The 27050-nt window shown below is 38.1% G+C and overlaps 1 protein-coding gene across 1 annotated transcript in view; it reads right to left on the bottom strand.

The window, feature by feature from the left end:
• The window catches only part of KCNH1 (potassium voltage-gated channel subfamily H member 1), a 257125-nt gene that overhangs the window by 188255 nt on the left and 41820 nt on the right, over positions 1-27050 (bottom strand). The window contains exons 4-6 of the mRNA XM_070734479.1: positions 19902-20030; positions 13596-13714; positions 6083-6475 (exon numbers count right to left, since the gene is read on the bottom strand). Coding sequence (XP_070590580.1) covers positions 6083-6475; positions 13596-13714; positions 19902-20030 — 641 coding nt within the window. The remainder of the gene's footprint in view (positions 1-6082; positions 6476-13595; positions 13715-19901; positions 20031-27050) is intronic.

Here is a 27050-nt window from a genome sequence, read left to right as displayed (position 1 = left end):
TGCATAACATGGAATAACTCGTAAAGTCTCCCTCCCCAACACACATACATATACGCTCATCCCCTATGCTTTATATTCTAGGATTCTTGCAGACTTTATAAATGGTGAAGCATTTCTAAAAACAAGGTAACTGCCGAAGATTGTGCTAACATCCATTCTGAGTAGGGAATGATTGTATCCAAACTAAATTACTCAGCTTACACCTGCTGTTCCTTTAAAGTGCAAGAGGGAAAAAAGCCAAAGAGAACAGAGTGTAATTTTAAGGTCCTTAGCTCATTTGATTAGTATGATTGAATTTGAAACCATTTCAGTTCTCCCTCTAGTCATATTATATTCTATCTTCTTTTTTTGTAAAATAAAAGTATTACACAATATGGCTAAGAGAAGCAGCCTCCAGATTTATTTTTCAAAGCCATTTTCTCCTCTCCCCACTTACTTGCCAATAAACCATATTTTTAATTCAATTATCTGATCATTTTGTCTCAAACTCTGTTGGCACTGGTTCTAGCAATTGTACAGGAGCTGGAACAGGAAGCTTCTAGGAAGAAGAAACTGGGAGCAGCAGAATCTGCTCAAAAATTCAAAATGATAAATTCACGGTTTTCATCCCACGTGAATGCAGGATTTCAACAGCTGCTCTTCCAATCATTTTCTATAGAAAACTTTCCTCAGGACGTCTGTCATAGTCCTTAAAAGACAAAAATCTGTGTTTTCTTCAATCTTCAATTTTCTACATCTTTCAGAGTAGATTTTATTCAAAGCACTGGAATGGATTATGGCATTGGACCAGATTACCTCCGGAACCGCCTGCTACCGCACAAATCCCAGCGACCGATAAGGTCCCACAGAGTTGGCCTTCTCCGGGTCCCGTCGACTAAACAATGTCGTTTGGCGGGCCCCAGGGGAAGAGCCTTCTCTGTGGCGACCCGGCCCTCTGGAACCAACTCCACCCGGAGATTAGAACTGCCCCCACCCTCCCTGTCTTTTGTAAACTACTCAAGACTCATTTATACCGTCAGGCATGGGGGAGTTGAGATATTCCTTCCCCCTAGGCCATTACAAGTTATGCATGGTATGTTTGTGTGTATGTTTGGTTTTATAATAAGGGTTTTTAATTGTTTTTATTTTTGGATTGTTACATGTTGTTTTTATCATTGTTGTTAGCCGCCCCGAGTCTACGGAGAGGGGCGGCATACAAATCCAATAAATAATAATAATAATAATAATAATTATTATTATTATTATTATTATTATTATAGTCCACACTAGTCATATTCTTGAATTAAAATAAGCTTGAATTCAAACAATCAGCTAGTCTTATCTGTGATTTAGTATGTCATTAGTAAATATAACCATAGTTTAGTATGCCCCATGTACTAGACAATATGCCATATAATTATTTATTTGTTTCAACACATTTATCCATTTACTGCAGCTTTTATGCCAGCCAATTCCCAAAGTCTCTGAGCCACTACAGCCACAATTAGCATTGAATAAAAAGTGTGATCAGCCAAAACAACCCCCACCTCCTATAAAAATAAATGAACTTAATTGCATTACCAAGAAACACTGATCTTCCACATCCCAAAACACGCTCTTGAACAGCTACGGTTCTTTAGTGCTTCAAATACACGTTATGTAGCTACAACAATTGTACTTTGTTCTCCCAGGGTTACATTTTTTGCTGAAGCTTCCATAAGGATGCATCCTATGGGAAGAGTTAGACATTTCATTTTCCCCTCTAGTAGAGGACTTAAGAGCACAAACATTTTCCTGACTTGGCCTGAGGACATCTAGCATTGATCTAGCCATTTTACACTCTCATTCAGCTTGCTCTAAAACTTCTGTTATCAGTTGGAGAGATGCAATGAACTCTGTTTATCAAGGTTTGATTGTTCCCAGGTGACTATCAAGGTCTTTTGTTAGTTCTCTGCTGCATCTAATTTTAGGATATACACCGACTTGGTATGAATCATATAGATTTAATCCATTATTCTTGCCATTGCTATATAATAGGTACAGTGATACAAACCCCTTACAAATCCCTCGTCATACAAACTTTTCGAGATACAAACCCGGGGTTAAGATTTTTTTGCCTCTTCTTCCAAACTATTTTCACCTTACAAATCCAAGCCGCCACCACTGGGATGCCCCACCTCTGGACTTCTGTTGCCAGCGAAGCTCCTGGTTTTATGCTGCTGGGATTCCCCTGAGGCTCCCCTCCATGGGAAACACCACCTCTGGACTTCTGTGTTTTTGCGATGCTGCAGGGGATTCCCAGCAGCGCAAAAACAGGGGCTTCGCTAGCAACAGAAATCTGGAGGTGGGGTTTCCCAGCAAGGGGAGCCTCAGCTAAATTGCAGCATCACAAAAACACGGAAGTCCGGAGGTGGGGTTTCGAGGACTTCTGTGTTTTTGCGATGCTGCAATTTGGCTGAGGCTCCCCTTGCTGGAAACCCCACCTCCGGACTTCCGTTGCCAGCGAAGCACCTGTTTTTGTGCTGCTGGGATTCCCCTGCTGGGATTCCCCTGCAGCATCACAAAAATACGGAAGTCCGGAGGTGGGGGTTTTCCATGGAGGGGAGCCTCAGGGGAATCCCAGCAGTGCAAAAACGGGCGCTTTGGCTGGCAAAAGGGGTGAGGTTTGGCCTTGCACACATTAATCACTTTTCCACTGATTCCTATGGGAAACATCGTTTCGTCTTACAAATTTTTCACCTTACAAACCTCGTCCCGGAACCAATTAAGTTCATAAGATGAGGTATCACTGTATTAAAGTTTTGCAAACACACTTGACTGTGTTTTGTTTGTTCTGTCTCTCTCTCTGTGTATATATGCCATTGGTGATCCAGGTTGTGTATTAGCATTTCAAATTCTCTTTTAGTTTTTATGTTTTTCATTCCTTCTTAAGATCTGGTTTTATGCTAATAGTAGTAATAGTAGTAGTAGTAGTAATACAAAATAATAATAGTAACACCAAATACAAACTAGATGATCACAACCTTGTTGATGATCCTCACTCTGTAAATGACCTTGGAGTCTACTGATCTAAGAGCCAGATCCCACTGCAACAGCATTGCTAAAGAGGCAATAAGAGTGGATAACCTAATCTTGCATAGCTTCTTCTTTGTAATATTGTACTTCTAACCAGAGAATATAAAACATTTGCTAGACCAATACTGGAATACAGCTCATCTCTCTGGAACCCAATAGTCTGGATATTAGTACAATTGAGAATGTCCAGAGATATTTCATGAGATGAGTACTACACTCCTCCGTTTGCAACAGAATATCTTAAGCCACCAGACTTATAATTTTGGGCCTAGAATATTTAGAATTCTGCTCCTTTTGATCTGATTAAAGTGTAGGACACAAAATTATCTGCTACAATGTCCTACCTGTCAATGACTCCTTCAGTTTCAACCACAACAATACACGATATCGCAATAGATACAAACTTAATGTAAACCGCTTCAGACTTGATTGCAAAAAAATTGACTTTAGCAAAAGAGTGGTCAATGCCTGGAATACATTACCTGACTCTAGTTTCTTCCCCAAACCACCAAAACTTTAACCTTAAACTGTCTACCACTGACTTCACCCCATTCCTAAGAGGTCTGTACCTACCGTTGCTGTCCGAAAGTCCCCATGTACTCAAAACCATGCACTATATATTCATATTAATGTTTATACTGTATTTTTCAGTGTATAAGACACACCCTTTTCCTCCCTAAAAGAGGATGAAAATTTGTCTTATACTCTGAATGTAGCTTTTTTGGGGGGGAAGCTTATTTTTCCAGTCCTAACTAGGTGCTAAAGATGTTCCCAGCTCTTATCCATTTGCAAATTGTTTCATCATTACTCTCTAAAAAGAATGTTTTCCAAACTCTGTCTTTGTAGGGTTTTTTTCCATTGTTCTAACTTGCTCCAAATGAGTTTCTTTCCAATCCTAACCGATTGTGCTAATGATTTTCCCAGCTCTTACTAGCTTGCAAGCTCTTTCATTGTTACTCTCTCTGAATAAGATTTTTTTAAAACCTTCACCAAGGGATAAAATAATGTGCTGAAGCTGACCAGACTAAGGATGTTAGCCAGATGAATATCTGCTAAGCAGATTCTTTTCCCTATTTTTCTCCCCCAAAACTAAGGTGTGTCTTATACTCCAGTGTGTCTTACATTCTGAAAAATGCAGTACTTTGTTTGTATTCATATGCATGCTTGACTAAATAAATGAATGAATGAATGAATAGTGATTATTTATAAATACATCAGCCATAGTATATTTGATGCTGTGTTTTTAGCCTTTTTGTGCAATCTGAGTGAATCATATTGGAATATGTAATTACATTGTTCTTGCTGTTAATTATCTCTGACATAAAAAGCATTAGTCAGGACATATTTTCCCAGAAAAGAAGAAATGAAAGCTTCCTTTCCTATTCTATTGGTTGAAACTCTTTCAATAAAAACAGGCATATAACTGGCTTCTTTCATTATATGCAGTAAAAATACAGATACAGTAATCCCATGCATTTGGTGAAAATATAAAGTAATAAAAAATTTGAATTCTGGTACTCATTAAATACATGGTTAATATTGAATAAATTAACAACAATTGAAAGATGATTGCCAGGATGTCAGTTGTATATGTTTATTAACACTAAGAAAAAAATCAGAACAGGTATTAATGTCCTTTGGGAAATCGAGGAGTTTTTTTTAAAGAGAAGAGGGGGAAAACAAAAAGGGTCATTTTATCCTGTTTTATCATGCTGAACATGTAAAAAACTAAAATTGTTAGATTCAAATACACTGCTCAAAAAATAAAGGGAACAATTAAACAACACAATATAACTCCAAGTACCGTAAACCAAACTTCTGTGAAATCAAACTGTCCACTTAGGAAGCAACACTGATTGACAATCAATTTCACATGCTGTTGTGCACATTCAACTTTGTACAGAACAAAGTATTCAATGAGAATATTTTATTCATTCAGACCTAGGATGTGTTATTTGAGTGTTCACTTTATTTTTTTGAGCAGTATACATATACTGATTCAGAAGATTTTAAAGATTAATACACAAGTGAAACCAAGTACTGTATTCCTTTTGATATTGAAACAGCAGGAAGAGTCATGGAAGTTTGTTTTTGTGTGTGATAATCAAGCTAGATTATTGAATGCACAAAAGTGGAAAGATTTGGCAATATCTTGGTGGAGGAAGGGTTGGTGAAGATGATAAAACCTGTTGAAATGGCCAAATCGTATTATTACAGAATAATGGAAGAAAAGACAATATGTGCCTTTATTGCTGACTCAGAGTCTGCGGAGAGAGGCGGCATACAAATCTAATAAATAATAATAAATAATTAATAATAATGAATGAATAAATAAAATAATAATAATAATAATATTAATAATAATAATAACAACAACAACAACAACAACAACCTCCTATGGATTTTGGCATAAAACAAAAAAAATTAATGTATGGCTCATAGGTTTGATTATAAGACAGGATAGATTATAGAAAGAAGAAAGTCATGTAACTTAAAGAAAAAAGATAAGTATATAAATTGTACTTTTAAGATCAGATTATTTTCTTTCTTTTTTATTTTTCTTATACTTTTTCTTTCTCACTTTTAGCCTTCTCTTTGATATTTTTCTTTTTTTCTTCCTTGCCTTGTTTATAGTTTTTATCTTATTTTTAAGACTTTATTCACACACACACACACACATGCAAAAGTTTTCTTTTTCAATCACATTCTAACAAAATGGATGATGCCCGCTTGCCCCACAAATATTCCTATATTTTTCACCTATGTATTGCTGCCTATACATCTTACTTTATTTCAAAACGACTAAAACAACCAATTAAGCCTAAAAGTAAGTAAATTTCACGTGAAGCATAGACTGTATTGGAAGTTGTTATAAATTAATAGCTGTATTGTAGGATGTCAAAAAAGCATGAAAGTAAACATATAATGTGAACAGAAAGCAGCTGGTATAAATAAAAAAACCTGGTCTTTTTTCATTCTGTTTTGGTTCATGATTTAAAATAATATGCAACAAAATTCATAGACTCACCTCATCAACATTCTCAAATGCATTGATCACATCATATGGCAAACAGGAAAGAAGGTCAATTACAAACCAGGTCTTCAAGTAATTCATGCGGATCAGCTTTGGATCAGAGATCACCTCTCCAGCAGGCCCAACAAAGGTGGTGTGGAAATTAAGCACAATGTCTACCAGAAAAATGACATCTACGATGCTGTCCACTACCAGCCAAGCCACATTGTTCTGTTTGGTTTTAAAGGAGACGTTGTAAGGGACTAAAATTGCAGTGTAGAAAGTTAAAATCAGAATCACCCAATCCCAAGTAGTCTTGAAAACACAATAATGTAAAATGATATGTGGGGGGGTCTTTGGTGCTTCTTGCTTGTATTGCGGGAGGATTTCAGAGCCCAACTGCAAGACCTATAGAAATGGAGAAGGGGGGAAAGAGATAAATAAATAAAGAATAAAATCATTTTTAAATTGAAACCAAAAAACGAAAACATTTTCATATTAATTTACATGGACCATCTTCCCTAAAAAGTTTGCCTGATATATCATCAGCACTGCTATTTCTAAGCCAGTGAAATGTGCTGTTCAAATATTTTTAGAGGACTGGAACATATGGACAGCTATTTTAATATTAGTTACTTACCTAATTATCTCCATCATATCTATACCATTTAGTTAAGCCACTCCAGGCAGTTTACAGGAGGGAGACGATGAAAATAAGAATGCAGGAACCTGTTTCATAACTAATATCTAAGGAGGGGGAGTAGAAGAAAAAGAAGAGGAAGAAGAACAAGAAGAACAAGAAGAACAAGAACAAGAACAAGAAGAACAAGAAGAACAAGAAGAGGAAGAGGAAGAAGAAGAACAAGAAGAACAAGAACAAGAACAAGAAGAACAAGAAGAAGAACAAGAAGAACAAGAAGAACAAGAAGAACAAGAAGAAGAACAAGAAGAAGAACAAGAAGAAGAACAAGAAGAAGAACAAGAAGAAGAACAAGAAGAAGAACAAGAAGAAGAACAAGAAGAAGAACAAGAAGAAGAACAAGAAGAAGAACAAGAAGAAGAACAAGAAGAAGAACAAGAAGAAGAACAAGAAGAAGAACAAGAAGAAGAACAAGAAGAAGAACAAGAAGAAGAAGAATCCCCTTTTCAAGGTTAGAACTAAATTCCCGTAAAGCTTATAGTCTGCCAGAATAACTCTCTCTCTCAAGGATGGACATAGCAAGTTATAAGATAATTATATCTTCCACCCACTGTTGTGGTTGGCTCACGGCCAGCTCCCCTGGTGGCAGATTTTGAACTAGGGGAGCTGGGTCTGTCAGAGCATCGGAGACCTGTGTGGCTCTCGGAAGGTTCAGATAGTGAGGGGGAAGGAGAGATGGAAGTTGAAGGTTCTGGAGAGGGAGAGGTGGAGGCCCCTGCAGTGCCTGTGGAACCCCCAGTCAGGTGGGGAGGGGGTGGTTAATGACCCCATTCTCAATGTCTGGGTGCAAAGGATGATGGGACGTCAGGAGCAGCTGCGCAGACACAGAAGATCTTAAATCACATCTGAGAACAATTAGGGAATCTTGCAGCAGGCTTAAAATGGGAGGTCTTGTGGGAGAACTCTTCGTAGAAGTTGTTGTTTGCAGTTTAACAGTTTCCCTAAACTGACATTTTGCATCTTTGGACAAGCAAACCCAGTTTTGGGGCACTTGCGTTTGGAAAAACTGTAGCTCTGGAAACAATAGAGAGAGTACTTTCGCTGTAGCCCATTTTGGAGGCATTCTTGACAAACCTTTGGGTGGGGGTTGAGACATTTGTTGCTGGCTTGGCTGTTAACCCTGACCTTTGGGTCATAAACAAACATTCTCCTTGCCTTTCGTAAACTCCTTAAAACCCACCTCTGCCGTCAGGCATGGGGGAACTGAGATATCTCCCCTTGCCTATGCAGTTTTATGTATCATATGTTGTATGTAGGACTTTTTTAAACAATGGGGTTTTTTAGACTTTTAATGTTAGATTTATTATTATAGACTTTTAATATTAGATTTGTCATTGTATACTGTTTTTATCACTGTTGTGAGCTGCCCCGAGTCTGCGGAGAGGGGCGGCATACAAATCTAATTAATAATAATAATAATAATAATTATTATTATTATTATTATTATTATTATTCTGCTGTCATTGTGGTTCTCAGCCAATTTGTACAGCAATATATTTTGTGTTTTCAGTCTGTGTTTGTGTTTTTGTCTTGCCTCGCAGCGTGACCAGGCCCTTCAGGCAGAACACCCACCAGGTACACTCAGGAGTTTGCCCAGTTCTACTGATGAAAAAGAGCCAGACAGAGTCAGAATGTTCCCCATCTCCCTTGTTCATGGCAACTACACCCAAAGTATCCACTAAAGTAGGAATGGCCATCTCTTTTTCAACCTGGGCCTCACTATCTGTTAGTGACATTAGGTCATGGGAATTTGCATACTGACATGTAACATAAGGTTTGGGACATGATTCAGTGCAGCAATTTCAGGGAATCACATATTTTAAGCATCCCCTTCTGCATTTATAATCCAGAACAATACCAAATACATTTCAAAAGTAGAAAAAGTCAATGTATACATTGGTTATCGTTGTGGTTAGCTCTGGCCCAGCTCCTGCCCCAAGGAATGTGGAGGTGGATGCAGGGGAAACTTCAACATGTCATAGGCCTGTGTTATTGCTGACAGAATCAGTTCAGAGTTTAGTTTCCTCGGACGAAGAAGAAGGTGGGAGTGACTTGGAAGAGGGGGGCTTGGCACACAGCCCAGGCAATCTCTTTTATCTTCCATTGATTCGGATGAAGACGTCTTGGGCCCACACAAGCGCAGAATTATGCGAAGAGACCAAGTAAGGACATATTACAGGAGATAAAGAGAGGCCACCTGTATTTGGGTGGGGCTCCAGTAATTAGGGCTGCTGCTATAAATAGCAGCGTGTGGGTTAGGCCTTTGTGAAAGAGTATCTGATCGCAGTTCTTCAGGAATCCTGTGTTGCTGTTTTCTGGACTGTGTTGGTTGATTTTTCATGCCTTTGAAACCAAAGCAGAGCAACGTGTGTGTGTGTGTCTCACTTCGTTGGAAGAAGAAGGGGTGTGCTAGCTAAGTACTTAATGACTGCTTAAGGGAAATTGTACAGACTACCCAGTGGTTTTGGGACGAGTGCTCTTTGCAATACAAAAAGAGTGCTTAGTTTATTTTGAATTTTGTGATAAAGAACATTATTTTGAATTTTCAAACGTGTGTGTGTCTGAAATTTGTATCCTTGAATTTTCGGGAGGCTCCTACCAGAGAGCCCGGCAGAACAGGTTATGTAATTCTGACTTTTTGTGTTTTGAGTATTGTTGTATTAATTCTGAAAAAAAACATATAATTAAACAATAACAATTAAAGCTGTCCAAAACAGTTAAACATGAATGGGTATAGCAATGCAAACATGGTTTCTTCTTGTTCCTGGGAGAGTTGGCCGCCATCTATTATGTAATGTATTTCCTAATTCTATGAGTGGGCATTATTAGTATTCTTTTTACAAGCTGAACTACAAAGCAGACCAAGTCACTAGTGGATGTATTTCATTTTCCCACAAATATGAATACATGTACTTGAATCCAAGCAGGAGTGGATTTTAATAAAATCTGTAAGAAAGACAGCTTTCCATCTGAAAGCTTCTATTAAAGGATATTGCCAGATGGCCCAATTCAGCAACATTATACACTTGCTAAATTGTAGACTGCTTGAAATGTGCACTGTTTGAAAATAATGCAGAAATCCTTTGGACTTCACACAAGCACAGCACGACTTTGCTATTCATTAAAAAGACTATTTTGTTCAGGTTTCTGCATAATCTTGAAAATAGATGCTGCTTTAAAGTTGCTGCTTTAAGGAGTTGAATAATAATTTGACTCTTAAAATAGCCATAACTTGCTAAAGAGCCTGAAAAACAAAAATGGATTGCTTTGATGGCTAGAGGAGAAGTATGACGTTCAGATCTTTGTGATGTCTGAAGCCCTTTTTCCAAGTCATTTCCAAAGTATGTTAATAGGACCTGAGCAGGTGATAGCACCTGGCTAATTTATTTGGACTTGGAAGCTAAGCGAGTCAAAAAGAGGGCTGTGAAAATATATATTGACCTCTCACATCTTGGACACAAATTGTTTCAACTCCTACCCTCAAAACGTAGCTACAGAGCACTGCACACCAAGACAACTAGACACAAGAACAGTTTTTTTCCCAAATGCCATCACTTTACTAAACAAATAATTCCTTCAACACCAACAAACTTTTTACTAAGTCTGCACTTCTATTTCTACTAGTTTTTTCTCATCATTCCTGTCACCCATTCCCTCCCACTTAGGACTGTGTGACTGTAACCTGTTGCTTGTATCCTAAGATTGATTGTTTCATCATTGCTTATTTAACCCCATGACAATCATCAATTGCTGTACCTCATGATTCTTGACAAATGTATCTTTTTCTTTTATGTACACTGAGAGCATATGCACCAATACAAATTCCTTGTGTGTCCAATCATACTTGGCCAATAAAGAATTCTATTCTATTCTATTCTATTCTATTCAGAACTCCAGAAAATTGCAAATGGATAAAGTTGATGAGATTCACAAAAAAGAAAGAAAGAAAAGTGGGAAATTTGAAGGCAAGAAATGAATCAGTGGTAAAACCAAAGATGATTTGAAGGATAGAAAGGTATGGAGAAACATACTGAATGATAGAACCTAGATTACATTATAATAATTATAAACTAAATTTATTTATATGTTCATTAATTTATGCCTTTAATTTCTTTTGATTACTATATCTTATTTCATTTCTGTATTTTACCTAAATTTCTTTTCTCCCAAAAACAGAATTGCAAGATGAGTATGTATTATTATTACTGCTATTACTGTTAAAAGTAATATTTCTTTGATGTCCTCTTCCCCATTGGGTTATCTTTGCAACATCTGTTGATTCCTGATGGACTCTATTAGAATTTGGCTCAGTGGTGTTGAAATAATGAGAGCAATATTTAACTGGCAATTAATATGTGCAGAAACATAATCTTGACCTTTATTGTTATAATTAACTCACCAGCTGTCCTGATTTAAATTCATATGAAGTCTTGTCAGATGCACCACCAGTTAATACATAGTTGTCAAACAAAATGCAAAAGGCCACTTCAAGTAAGGAGTCACATACAAAAACAATTTACAACAGATCTTAACATTTATTGTATTCAGATTGAACTAAGAAGATAAGCCCAGTTCAAAAACCCATACATATGCCCAAATTTGTATATAAGGGGATTCTATGTTTATTGAAAACTATGCTGCATATAATCAATTTCAGGCAAAGAAACATTGCAGCCATGATAATCAATTTCTCCAGTTAAGTAGGCTATTGTTTTTTCTCGCTTTTTTTTTCTAGTAATAGCACGAAACATCATGGGGAGGGGAAGGCAATATTTCAACATCTCCAAATATCTGTTGTTATTCATATGTTCCTCATTAAATAACACCCACATGTTGCCAAAACAGGAAACATCAATTAGCATATGCCAAAAACAGAATGCCGAAATGGCATTAGGGAAGACAGCTAGGAGTGGGCTACTGGGGGTTTGCAGGGGTTCGGGAGAAATTCTAGCTTGGATTCTGTGCATTTTGAAGAATCCCCAAATTTGTTTGTTTGTTTGTTTGTTTGTTTGTTTGTTTGTTTGTTTGTTTGTTTGACTTCTATGCCACCGAATCCTGAGGGAGTCAGGGCAGCTTACAACAATATAAAAACATAACATAATACAATAATAGAAGTCAATATCAATACTAAACACATTAAAATAATAAAAACAATAAAATCCTGTTATTGGGTTATACGACAATCCAATCAACTAAACATGCATACCTATCCTATCAACGCAATTTGGCCATGACAGATGGTAGTATTCACGGCCTCCAGGTCTGCCAGCAAAGCCAGGTCTTCACTGCTTTTCAAAGGCCAGTAGGGTGGGAGCAATACAGACATCAGGGGGAAGTTGATTCCATCCCACTCCTGGTTGGCCCTGGCCACACCACACCATCCAGGAATCCCCACCTGACCCATTTTGGAGGCAGGTAAGTGTAGGGTGCATGTGGAGGCTCAGGGAGGGCCCGTTTCTGGCCTCCAGATGGCCTCTGGAGTCTGGGGGGCACTTTTGCCCTCTTGGAGACTCAAGGAAAATCTCCAGAGCCCAGAGAGGGCAAATATGCTTTGGTGCAGGAGGCCAAATAGGTCATGCCCACCATGGCCACGCCCACCCAGCAACTGGGCAGAGAACCCTTTGTTAAAATGTTTGAAGACAGCCTATCTGTTCTCCCACACAAAATGGCAGTCCTTCAGGATTGGGCGGCATAGAAGTCAAATTAAATAAATAGTGCAACTTCAATCCCAACAGTATTGCAATTTCAGTGATCAGCAGTCTGGACACAGAACTTGTCAGTTGTAGTAGGATGTAGAAAGGATTCTACAAAGACTGGACAGTGATTCTGCATGCAAAATATTTATAACTTGCTTCCATTGTTGGCAAAAAAATAAAGTATTTAGAAAGAGATTAGCTGTGGAAGATTATACATAAAACAGCTTTTATAGGAGGAATCAGTCCAGCATGTCTGTTTGTTTGATAATAAAAAGGGAGGCTGTGGACTACAGCCTCATAAATGTTATATTCTGCCCTAACAGGGAATTGTACCTACCTGTGAAATTTTGACTCAATTGTATTCTCTATCAGATAATCCAAAGGTTAACATGTGAATTCAATGGTAAAAACAGCAGCATAACTAAAAAACTAAAACTAAATTTGAATCTAGATTGTTTCACAGACTTCTTTAACTCTTACTTCAAATTTCACTTCTATCGAATGCATTGAATAATTCACCAATAGGTTTGAAATTATTTGAAATAAATAATTCACCAATAGGTTTGAAATAAGAACACCCAATTTGTATCTGAATTGTTTTTTATTCACTGAATAAATTTAAACAGTTCCTTTATCAAAGCATCAGTTTAATGAACCAAGGAGTACTGAATGTTGGGACCCAGCCTAAAATCTATGGTCATTCATGTATGAGAGTTGAGACAACTCCCAACTCTCATCTTCAGCATCAAACTGGTATAGAGGAAAAAGATAAAACAGTCCAGGCTTTAGATGGAGAGGGGGGGGATTCTTTCTTAGTTACAGAGGGATTAGTATCACTTGGAGAGCCTCTAAATTCAAGCCTGTCTTTTAAAGCAGCCCAGCTCCATCTGAAGCTCCAAGGTAAAGTGTAAAATTGTTCATTTTGCCATAAGAGGCAGACCGTGATTGGATCAGTGTTATGGGACCGTGACCCTTAAATCTCCCTGTTATGCAATATTAACTCTCAGCTGATTCCCCGACAGCAGATTACATTACTGAAGGAAAGCTATTGGTTTCAAGACAATGGATGCTCTTTAAATTATCACAGCATTCATAACATTCAGGTGGACTAGAAACAAGATGCAGACTTTACCTCTGCTAGACGGGAATGCTTGTGTACGTTCTCTCCTTTCTGCACACTGGGGGCAAGTTGCTGCAGGACTCCTCGGCTACTTGTCAGTGCACGTGTCAAACGAGCAAACTTTCCCCAACCTAAAGAAATTGCACAATAGTTACCACCACTCCAGTTGAACAGAATTTGAACCTAAAACAATGCAGTGAGTTTACACTGAATTAAGAAAAGTACTAACAACAAAAGCCAAATGGGTTATCACTCATCACCTTAGAGCAAGTAGAAGCAATGGGCAGATTTTGAATGTGGAGATCTGGTCATAGGCATTCTCATGCAGCTGCCTCTTGCATAATTAAAATGAATGATTCATTATTCGAATGCAGAACAAGTATAGTGTTTTATTTCAAATTGCCCTCCTGCTGTATAGATAATTCAATTTTAGCAGTTACCCTGTGATTTACTGCATGTTTCTACTGACACACATCTGGATATAGTGTAAATGTGAATATACAGTGTTTTCAAACTGGTTACATATCTACAGAGACAAAGTAAATAAGATCACTCATTAAAATGAAATGTTGCTGTCTGAGATGCTACAGTGGTAATAACTGTTGTCGCTGACCATGGTACTGAAAAGCACATGAAGGTTTGTTCCATTCTGTTCTGGTCTTTTTGCTCCCATAATTAATTCTAATTTTTTTGGTGAGTTGGGGGGGTTTGTGGATGGTGTGTTTTTAGGCATTTTTATGTATTTGTTTGTTTGTTTGTTTGATTGATTGATATACTGCCCCTGTCCGAGGACTCAGGGCAATTTACAACATATAAAAGAAACAATGTAAACATCCTAATCCAATTAATTTCATATAGTTAATCTAAAACCCCCGTAACATTTAAAAAACCAATCCTTCCCATTCACACAACAAGCATACATTACATTTGTTGGCCAGGGGGCTAGAGTCTAATGGCCCCAAGATGAGTGTTCAGACTCTTGAAGAAGCTGGGGAGGTGGGGGCAGTACAAATCTCTGGGGGGAGCTGATTCCAGAGGGCTGGAGCCCCCACAGAGAAGGGTCTTCCCCTAGGCCCCACCAAATGACACTGCCTAGCTGACGGGATCTCGAAAAGGCCGACTCTGTGGATCCTAACCGGTCACTGGGACTCATGCAGCAGGAGGCGGTCCTGCAGGTAATCTGGTCATGCACTGTTTTAATTGTTGTGAGTAAATTGTTTTTATATACAGTACTATGTATTTTATTTTACAAACCAACTCACTTGACATTTTTGTCTTGTTTTGTTTTGGAGAGATTATATTTTTTTATTGTGTTTTGGAGAGATAAGGTTTTAAATTAATGTAAAAGTGGAGTGAAATGAGTCTATTTTATTACTGATCTTTCATATATGCACAACCCGTTCACTCACATACTCACAAAGTGGGTGTGGGAGGGCATTCTTATTTAATTTTTAAAAGAGTCTTTTTGCTCTTTAATTTTTAGGAGGATTGCAAATATAAGACAATATTTAATGTAAAAGCTCCCCTGTGGCAGCCTAGTATCTTTGTACTTTCATCTGACTAAGTCCTTGAAAGGCATTGCTTGGTCTAGATAAGAAATACTGCAGAAGAACAAAAATAGATATTGTTATCATGGTTGTAAAACACCAAGAATGAATAGAGGAAACTCAAAAGGGAGGCTGGAAACAGAAACATTTATAATAGAACCAGGACTGAGGATGTTCCACTTCATCCTAGAATGTAGAATTTTTGTTTACATCCACTTAATCTTATTGTAACACATTAGGAAAGAATCCTAAGCAGAGCTGTCTCTCTTCCATAGAAAATAGACCAGGACTGATTATTTACATTAGCCAAACAAAATGAAAATGCTATGAACTTTTGCTATGATATGAAAAGTCAATGTCAGGAAAGCATTTCTTTTTGAAATTTATTTTAATGGAATTGATATGATATTAAAAACAAACAAAAATTTCAAGGAGGATGACATAAAAATGTGATTTGGTCCATGAGCACATGTTGCAGAGCATACCTAGATTTAGACAACTTACAACTCCGTTGTCTCCGTTCCAACTTAATTATAGTTCATAAAATCATATACCATAATGTCATACCTGTTAATGACTACTTCACCTTCAACCACAACAACACACGAGCACAAAATCGATTTAAACTAAATGTGAACCGCTCCAACTTGACTGCAAAAAATACGAGTTCAGCAACAGAGTAATCAATGCCTGGAATGCACTACCTGACTCTGTGGTTTCTACTCCTAACCCCAAAATCTTTAACCTTAGACTATCTTCAATAGTCTTCAAGAGCCGGGGTGGCGCAGCAGGTAGAGTGCTGTACTGCAGGCCACTGAAGCTGACTGTAGATCTGAAGGTCAGCGATTCAAATCTCATTACCGGCTCAAGGTTGACTCAGCCTTCCTTCTTTCCGAGGTGGGTAAAATGAGGACCCGGATTGTGGGGGCAATATGCTGGCTCTGTTAAAAAGTGCTATTGCTAACATGTTATGAGCCGCCCTGAGTCTAAGGAGAAGGGCAGCATAAAAATCAAATTAATAATGATGATGATGATGATGATGATGATGATGATGATAATAATAATAATAATAATAATAATAATAATAATAATAATAATAGACCTCTCCCCCTTTGTAAGGTGGAGAGGTCTGTAAGGGGCGTGCATAAGCGCACCACTGTGCCTACTGTCCCTGTCCTATTGTCTTCTTTTGTTATTTTTATCATTACTTATCTAATGTTTTATTTGTACAAATTACCACCCTATAATTGTTTGACTAGCTAGCTAGCTAGCTAGCTAGCTAACTAGATAGATAGATAGATAGATAGATAGATAGATAGATAGATAGATAGATAGATAGATAGATAGATAGATAATCCAAAGATCTATTGAACTTCAAGGTATTTCAGGGCACTTTGCAGCCTGATCCTGACCATATTTCCTCTGAAGTAAATCCTGCCAAGGTTTTACATGGCTTACATGTCCAGGGTAATGGACATCTTTTCCTTAATTAAAAAAGGTTTTCACATCCATGTCACACAAAAGTTGATTTTGAGGAAAATTTCAAGATCAGATTATAACATGCTTTAGGTGCAGCTCAAGGTAGTTGATGGCTAAAAGATGGCTTGAAATTACATGGAGTAAACATGAACCCATTGTGTGAAACTCAGCTACACTTGGATATCAGAATGTAGCAATGCCTGGACTGCAATTTTCATGACAAGATATTTTAGAAGTCGTTTCCTATTGAAAACTGCAGTCCAGGCATTCCCTGAGAATCAGACATGATAGAAAGGAGGGGGGAGATAAGTCTAAAAATCAAAGTTATAAATAAACAATAAACAACCTTAAACCAAAATATCTTACATTTCTTAAATAAACATCTTATTCTGCAGTGTCACTAAGGCTGTACATTTACCCTAAGTGGCTAATATAAAATATATTTAGTGGTTGAATAAAATAGAATAGAATAACAGAGTTGGAAGGGACCTTGGAGGTCTTGAAGACCATCCCCTGCTTAGGCAGGAAAACCTACACCACAAAATTTTATCCAACATCTTCTTAAAAACTTCTAGTGTTGGAGCATTCACAACTTCTGGAGGCAAGCTGTTCCACAGATTAATTGTTCCAACTGTCAGGAAACTTCTCCTTAGTTCTAAATTGCTTCTCTCCTTGATTAGTTTCCACCTATTGCTTCTTGTTCTACTTTGGAGAATTGGTTGAGTCCTTCTTCTTTGTGGCAAAACCTGAGATACTGGAACATTGATATCATGTCTCCCCTAGTCCTTCTTTTAATTAAACTAGACATTCCCAGTTCCTGAAACCGTTCTTCATATGTTTTAGCCTCCAATCCTATAATCATCTTTGTTGCTCTTCTCTGCACTCTTTCTAGAGTCCCAACATCCTTCATGCATCATGCCGACCAAAACTGAATGCAGTATTCCAAGTGTGGCCTTACCAAGGCATTATAAAGTGGTATTAACACTTCATGTTATCTTGATTCTATCCCTCTGTTAATGCAGCCTAGAACTGTGTTGGCTTTTTTTTTTGGCAGCTGCTGTACACTGCTGGCTCATATTTAAATGGTTGCCCACTAGGACTCCAAGATCCCTTTCACAGTTACTATTGTTGAACAAGGTACCACATAAACTATACCTATGCATTTTGTTCTTCTTGCCTTACTTTTTTCCTTACTTTTTTCACCATTGAATTTAATTTTGTTAGATAGCACCCAATGTTCTGTCAAGACTTAACACTAAAACAGCTATTCATGAACTGCCACTCAGTGCAGATTGAACTTATTCTTGCTGGAAATATCCCAATATTTTCTCATTTATCCTGGTTTTATTTGGATAGTAATATAAAAGTAAATTTCTTCAATTTATATTTGATTTTATTCATTAGTTTACATAATATGCCGAGTGTTGGGAGATTAAACAATGATCTGTTTGCATGGATCGGTACCAGGTTTTTGTGCTTATTCTGTTAATTGAGTGTATTTTATAGTTTCTAAAATGATTTTATTGGGAGCTTTCCAGGGTTGGGTGAAAGACGAGCATCCATATAAATGTTTTAAATGAATAAATAACATCAGGTAGCTTTCTAAAGCCAACCAATTCATGTTTTATGTAATAACAACAGAAACTATAAATAGAAACATATGATTTATTTAAATGTTAGACTTTTATTGTGTGTGTTATGTATAATGCTTTGGAACAAACAAGCAGATTGTTTATGGGGAAGGCAATCTAATTTCATCCTTTGCTTTCTCATGCCATTTCTAAATAATAGGTTACTGTCATTTCCTGTCAAAGATCATATCTCACTTTTGTGATCTATATATGCAACAAAAATAGTTCCTAATTTGACAATAGCATTCATATGTAGCATACAACAATGCATATTTGTATAGAACTGCCACTAGTAATTCCATTATAGTGTCACAGAAAGACCTAACCCTACTGATTCCATAAGACATTGATGTCGAACCTGTGGCACCCAGAGTCATATCTATTGGCACACGAGTCATTGCCCTACCTCAGCTCCAATGTGTATGTATGTGCCGGCCGGCTGAATTTTGGCTCGCACAGAGACTCTGGGAGGACATTTTTTGCTTCCAGAGAGCCTCTGGGAGGATGGGGTTTCTAAGATTGCATAGACTAACAGAAACACAAAGATAGTCACAAAGGAAATGCATTGGGTTAGGATATGATCTGTTCTAGGGGAATGACCAAGAAATGTAATTTTGCAATTTCAAAAACAATCTCAAGATCCAAGAAGTGGAGATGTAACTTGAAAAGGATAATGCACTGTTGCCTCAGCTGATAACTTTTGAACCAGCTGATCAAGGCTGCAGTTCCTTGATCTGCAAGAAATATCATCAGAAATTTTTCATGCCTTTGCCATTGATTCCATCGGTTGTTAAGATCTGAAGGAAAAGAAGGAACTGCCAGAGGCCTGGTTCACATGGCCTTGACATATTATTATTATTATTTCAACAATACAACACAGCAAACGAGATCACTATGCTGGATTTCGTATTTCATCATCAGTCTGGTGCTTCCCCACCACCTAGGACTGTGTGATGTAACGGCGAATTATGGGTGCTGATCACAGTAAAGTGGCCTTTTGCATTTGACAGATGAAGATTTTGTCAATTCGATGGTTTTCAAATGTCCACTGAGATCCTTTGGCACTGTGCCCAGCATGTCAAGTACCACTGGGACCACTTTCACTGGCTTATGCCAGAGTTGTTGCAGCTTGATTTTCAGATCTTCATATTTTGCTAATTTCTCTAGCTGCTTCTCCTCAATTCTGCTGTCTCCTGGGATTGCAATGTCGATGATCCATACTTTCTTTCGCTCCGCAGTCATGATGTCTGGTGTATTGTGTTTCAAAATTCGGTCAGTCTGAAGTCGGAAGTCCCACAGTAGTTTTTTCATAAGCCTTTTTCAGGCTTATGATCCCACCAGTTATTTACCACTGGTAGATGGTAGTTCTGGTACAAGTTCCAGTGGATCATTTATGCCACAGGATCTTTTTGGAGCAGCTGAGTATTTGATGATGAAGATGAAGATGATGATGATTATATAGAATGCAGGCCAGAAGCAATAATTTTCTATGTATTTCAAAAAATGTTTAACCCTCAGAGTCACTTTACAGTAGCTTTCCTAGCTACACTCACATTCTTACAGATCTTCTAAAACCGAAACATTCATGAAAGAGAATTATTCCAGTTTGAAATGCAAAGCAAATTACATTTCATACGCAACAGAGAAAGTAAATAGCAAACCTTTGCATGAGTCATCTTCAATAGGCTGTTTGAAAGCTGTGATGTCACTGAAAGTGCAAAGAAACAAAACAACTTTGTCCTGTTCATTTCGAATTGGAGCAATTTTCACAAAGAACCAAACAGGAGTCCCTGGAGAGAAAGCACCATAGAAAAACTGGTCAATGACATAAAAGTTATAAAAACTGTTTTTGCAAACAAAAAAAATAAAGGAGTGTTTGCAGGGAAAAATCATGCCTACTGTAATGTTAAATCACAGTTATTCTGATGGCTCTAGGTTATATATGATAGATCTGAATCTTATTTTCATGAAAGCAATTGCAAGCATTCTCACTGAAAATATGTTGTTGTTGTTTTTTAAAAAAAGCATAAAAACATCCAAGATTTTACTGTTGGAGTTGCAAAAAAACAACAACAACACAACCCTGCTATGGTTGTGCAGTGGTTAGAATGCAGTACTGCAGGCTACTTCTGCTGCCTGCCAGTGCCTGCAATTTGGCAGTTCGAATCTCAGCAGGCTGACAAGGTTGACTCAGTCTTCCCTCCTTCCAAGGTCGATAAAATGAGGACCCAGATTGTTGCAGGCAATATGCTAACTCTGTAACCATTTAGAGAGGGCTATAAAGCACTGTAAAGTGGTATATAAGTCTAAGTGCTGTTGCAAAGTGCTATTAGCATATACAAAGCTGAACTTAGCTATCCCATGAAATCAAGTCAATAATTTATACAGAGTGGTTGGCATCCTGAATAGAGTTGTCTCACACTATATCATGTGTTTGAAAATACTACATATAAAGATTTTTCAAGTGGCACAAGTCCTTTCCAAGTAAAGTTTTTTAAAAATGTTCTCCACGCCAAAATCATACATAACATCACATATACTTTTTAAACAAATCAATGAGCATGTATTATTTCTTAAATACATTAAAATAATAACCTAATTAATATTTAAATTCCAATTCATAATATTTAGTCTATCTCATACTTTCTCTCCACATTCCCTTCTTTCTATCTTAGGTGGCTACTCCATCTCTAATACCTACATTCTTATTCCTTCTCTACCTTCTCCCTCTACCTTCTCCTCCTCCTTCCTTCTTTCCTCTCCTTTCAACGGGATCATACTTCTGTTCTTCAGATGTTCAACAGAGGAATAAGAATACAAGGACATAGGCTCTTCCCACAGTCTATGATTATAAAAGTAGCCTAACAATGCAGAAGAGAGTTTTAACATTTCAAAAAGTTCATTTGAGACTAGAATAGATGTTCATCAAGGGAAATTACATTTCTATTATAGCACTTTCAGCTCTCCTAAAACTGATTTTCAATCATAACCATAGACTGCATAAAAGACCACTGCTGAAATACAAATGTTTAAAAGGGGTTTTGAGCCAAACAGACACACAGCGAGGACTATGCATAGTCTATGGTAAACAAGTGGGATTTCTTCACTGTGACTATCTTAATTCTAATAACATATATAAATTAGGTCACTGATTCTATACACCTGGCATTGTTTTACAAGTTACAGAGCTGAAGTCTGCCAGAAAAACATTGGATTGAAGATGAACTCAGGGAGCTCAAAAAAAAATCCTCTAGAAAGAGTCCAAGAATTATCTTTTTTCTGGCTTGGATTAAGATCCACACCCAATATAAATTTCTGGCTTGTTGATTCATAAATCTGCCTATACTTCAAGCTCTTTGACTTAAATCATATTTTCCAAGCTCTATGATAGATCAAAAGCTCATGATGATGTTTGGGAACCAGAGAAGCAACAACTTTGTTCTAAGCTATTTTGGAGCCAAAAACTGAAAGCTCCAAAATGTTAGGCATAAACCAGGAATGCTGGGTTTAGAAGTCACACTCCAATGCCCAAAGCTACTGCATGCTGAGTATAATGGACATTATCCATTAGTGGGAATGGTTAAACATAAAACCTGCCATAGAATTCTAAAGGGAACAGTTTGAAAAATCTGCCAAAATAGATATATCAGCACTGAATGAAGTGCACTTTTTCTGATCCAAATTCCACAAAAGAAAAAAAATAACATGATAGAAATACATCTGAAAAAGAATAGATAAGTCATGTACAAAAAGAGGGTGTTACAAATTTAAATCAGCTTTAAACTGGGCAAATTTATGCAATAAAGAATGTAAGGGAAATTATGCTAAAAGTGATTACAAAGAATTTACATTTTAAGAGTATATAAATTAGTCAAAGATATGACTGGCAGAGGAGACAGAAAAATTATGTTTAAAAAAAGCCCTTCATGTATTAAATTTTTTTTAAACCAAAGTTGGTATTATTATTTATTAGATTTGTATGCCGCCTCTCTCCGTAGACTCGGGGGGGGGGGTAACAATATTTTGAATGGATCTTTCTAAAACGAAAGTATCCATCAACCTGTCTATTATTTTCCCTATATACCCAGTAGATTGGAATACTATACTATTAATATGGACAATAAAACAGAACACGTTTATATTAATCTATGCTTCTTAGCCCTGAGGTGTTAGAGGCTTAGTTACTGAGGCATCATTATCTACATTGAAAATGCTAAAAATATATACCACTTCTCTTAAATATATTGGCATAGTAAAGCACAATACTGACCACTGTTACACATAAGAGATAGATAGGCTCAAGATAGAGAAGGGTCTTGACATACCTGAACATTGGGCACTACCTAACAAAATGAAATTCAATAGTGAAAAATGTAAGGGTCTACATTTAGGCAGGAAAAACAAAATGCACAGGTACAGTATATGTGGTACCTTGCTAACTAACTGCGAGAGGGATCTTGGAGTCCTAGTGGGCAACCATTTAAATATGAACCAGCAGTGTGCAGCAGCTGCCAAAAGAGCCAACACAGTTCTAGGCTGCATTAACAGAGGGACAGAATCAAGATCACGCGAAGCATTAATACCACTTTATAATGCCTTGGTACGGCCACACTTAGAATACTGCATTCAATTTTGGTCACCCACGATGTAAAAAGGATGTTGAGATTCTAGAAAGAGTGCAGAGAAGAGCAGCAAAGATGATTAGGGAACTGGAGGCCAAAACGTATGAAGAACGGTTGCAGGAACTGGGTATGTCTAGTTTAATGAAAAGAAGGACTAGGGGAGACATGATAGCAGTGTTCCAATATCTCAAGGGATGCCACAAAGAAGGAGTCAAACTATTCTCCAAAGCACTTGAGGGTAGAACAAGAAGCAAGGAGAGAAGCAACTTAGAACTAAGGAGAAAATTCCTGACAGAACAATTTAATCAGTGGAACAGCTTGCCTCCAGAAGTTGTGAATGCTCCAACACTGGAAGTTTTTAAGATGTTAAATAAAAACATTATTATATAATAATATATTCTTATATACATGGGATTAATTGCATTTGTTTTTATTTCCTTTTAAACTTCAGTTTCAGTGGAACTTTTTGTCCTGGCCTGATCTATTCTTTATTCAATGGGGTTGATATTTGTGCAATAGGTTGATATTCCTGGAGGCGTCTGTAATACAGCAAACTATTTAGCTTTACTAGATAAGTGGTCAAAGCAGTGGAAACTGCAGTTTAATGTTTCCAAATGTAAAATAATGCATGTGGGGAAAAGGAATCCTCAATCTGAATATTGTATGGGCAGTTCTGTGCTAGCAAAATAATGGTGGAAGGTCTTAAGCATAAAATGTATCAGGAAAGACTTAATGAACTCAATCTGTATAGTCTGGAGGACAGAAGGAAAAGGGGGGTCATGATCGAAACATTTAAATATGTTAAAGGGTTCAGGAGGGAAGTGTTTTTAATAGGAAAGTGAACACAAGAACAAGGGGACACAATCTGAAGTTAGTTGGGGGAAACATCAAAAGCAACATGAGAAAATATTGTTTTACTGAAAGAATAGTAGATGCTTGGAACAAACTTCCAGCAGACGTGGTTGGTAAATCCACAGTAACTGAATTTAAACATGCCTGGGATAAACATATATCCATCCTAAGATTAAATACAGGAAATAGTATAAGGGCAAACTAGATGGACCATGAGGTCTTTTCCTGCCGTCAATCTTCAATATTTCTATGTTCAGGCTGTACCTACTTTTCAGCATTTGTATCCAAACACAACTTGCAATGGCCAACAAGAAAAACTATATGTACACATTCCTGCCTTATCCACTGTACTACACTGGCTCTAAATTCTAAATAGTAGCAGGGTTAAAATTTTATATGAAAATACCACAACATGGCATCTTCTGATAAAACTGATTAGTATAAAAAGCAAGTGAGATAAAAAAGAAATATCCCAGATAACTACATTTTTCTACTCCACATGTATGGCATACAAATCTAATAAATAATAATAATAATAATAATAATAATAATAATAATAATAAGAAGAAGAAGAAGAAGAAGAAGAAGAAGAAGAAGAAGAAGAAGTCTTCGGAGAGGGGCGGCATACAAATCTAATAAATTATTATTATTATTATTATTATTATTATTATTATTATTATTATTATAATGTTGGTCACCAACTTGGGTAGATTTCAAATTTTGATTAGACAAATTCATAGAGCAAAAACATATAAATAATTGCTAGTTTGGAAGGCTATATCTTACTTCCACTAGAAGCCATAGACTTCTAGTTAATGAAATCAGTTGTGAGGAAATATGATCAGAACAATGTACAGTGGTACCTCTACCTACAAACACCTCTACTTACTAACTTTTCTAAATAAAAACCGTGTGGTTCAAGATTTTTTTGCCTCTTCTCAAGAACCATTTTCCTCATACAAACCCGAGCCTCCGAAACTGTAACCACGCCTGTAACCAAGGCGTGGAGAAGCCTCCATGGGGCCTCTCTAGGAATCTCCTGGGAGAAAACAGGGCCAGAATAGGCTGGGAGAAGCCTCTGTGGGGCCTCTCTAGGAATCTCCTGGGAAGAAACAGGGCCAGAAAAGGCTGGGAGAAGCCTCTGTGGGGCCTCTCTAGAAATCTCCTGGGAGGAAACAGGAGGAAACAGGGCCTCCATTATTTGCTTTTATATTGATTCTTATGGGAAAATTGCTTCTTCTTACAAACTTTTCTACTTAAGAACCTGGTCATGGAATGAATTAAGTTTGTAAGTAGAGGTACCACTGTATATTTTTGTGCAGCTACTGAGACTCTGGCAAAATAATACAGAACTGGATGTTTTTTGGTGTGGTCCAACATGCCTTTTTTAATGTGATGCTTTTGTTATGCTTCTGATCTGGCAATAGCCCAAAATCACATGCTCCGATTTCATTTATAGCAGCTTTTCATGCTAAATATGATTGAGAGATTACTGTAGAGTGCAAACAAAGCTTTCTCTTTATACTCCTGGACTTCCTTACAGACTGACACTGAAAGAGGTTTGTGCAATAAGACTGTTAGAAAAATTGGAAACTAAGTTGATAAAAGACCCAGAAAATGTGGAAATAAAGGAAGAAACGGAATTAATTAAACATAAAATTAATCTTTCAGTACAGGAGGAGATAGCTCAAAAGATAAAATCTGTAAAACAGAACTACTTTGAACATGTGAATAAGCCAGGAAGATGGCTATCATATATACTAAAAAAGTATTTTTTATAAATCAATTAATAAAGATGAAATTTAAAGAAAAATTTATAAGGGCTATCCAGTCAATATATTCTCAACAATCAGCTAACGTGATTATTAATGGCGAATTAACAGATAATATAAACATAGAAAAAGGTGTTCAACAAGGATGCCCTCTCTCTCCATTGATATTTATATTGGCTACAGAAATTCTACTAACACAGATTCGATGTAGACCTGAAGGTTAGTGGTTCAAATCTCATCACCGGCTCAAGGTTGACTCAGCCTTCCATCCTTCCAAGGTGGGTAAAATGAGGACCCGGATTGTGGGGGCAATAGCCTGGCTCTGTTAAGAAGTGCTATTGCTAACATGTTGTAAGCCTCCCTGAGTCTAAGGAGAAGGGCGGCATAAAAATTGAATAAATAAATAAAAAAATTTATAGACATTAAAGGACTGAAAATAAAAGGACAAGAATATAAGATTCAGGCATTTGCTGATGATCTAGTATTTAATATAGAAGATCCCCTTGAATGTGGTGGGAAATTATTGGATGAAATTCCTAAATTTGGGAAAGTAGCAGGATTAAAAATTAATAAATTAGACAAAAATAAGTATTACCTACTGATACATATACTGACTGCAACTAGAATGGCGAAAGCCCAATGCTGGAAACAATCTAACCCAGCGTTTCCCAACCGGTGTGCCGCGGCACAGTGGTGTGCCGCGAGACATGGCCAGGTGTGCCGCGAGAAGCTCAAGCTGGGTGGGGCGCTGCCGGCGCCCCTGCCTGAGTGTCATCCTGTGGATGGTCTTGGGCTTCACAGTCGCTTCCTGGTTCCCTCTCCTCCCACCGCCTGTGTCTCCCGCCGTCGCCTCCCACCAAGCCGTCGCCCGTTGCCGTGGGTTCCTCGATTGGGAGCTGCCGCTTCCCTCTGTCCAGCTCAGCCACGCTGCCGTAGAAAGCACAGAGGTTATTGCCACCGCTTCTGCCTCCACTCAGGGAGCCACCGTGGTCACCGCGCCTTTTCCTCTCCCTCAGCTCAACCACGGTGGCTCCCTGAGTGGAGGCAGAGGTGGCGGCAATAACCTCTGCACTTTCTACGGCAGCGTGGCTGGGCTGCCTGGAAGGAAGCGGCAGCTCCGAGGAATGAGGCGCTGGCGGTAGACACAGGCGGAGGGAGGAGAGGGAACCAGGAAGCCACCGTAAAGCCCAAGACCAGTCACAGGACGACCTTCAGCCAGGGGCACCGGAACCGCGCGCAGCCATGGTGCGAGCAGCATGAGGTAGCAACGAGGCGCGAGGACAAGCAGGCAGCTTGGCGGAGGGGAAGCGCTGAGGGGCTCTCCTCCTTCCCCACCCCCGCGCTTCTCTCCCGCCCTGGCTTTCGCTTCGCCCCATGATTTCCCTGCAATTTCATCCAGGCCACCTCTTGCCTCCTTTTGAACTGCGGGGAAATCTGCGGGCAAAGCAAAAGCCAGGGTGGGAGAGAAGCGCGGGGGTGGGGAAGGAGGAGAGCCCCTCAGCGCTTCCCCTCCGCCAAGCTGCCTGCTTGTCCTCGCACCTTGTTGCTACCTCCTGCCTTTTTC

This window comes from Erythrolamprus reginae, chromosome 1, assembly GCF_031021105.1.
Source record: "Erythrolamprus reginae isolate rEryReg1 chromosome 1, rEryReg1.hap1, whole genome shotgun sequence".
NCBI classification, from domain to species: Eukaryota; Metazoa; Chordata; class Lepidosauria; order Squamata; family Dipsadidae; genus Erythrolamprus; species Erythrolamprus reginae.
The sequence above is the reverse complement of the archived record's forward strand: the minus strand, read 5'-3'. Positions and strand labels throughout refer to the sequence as shown.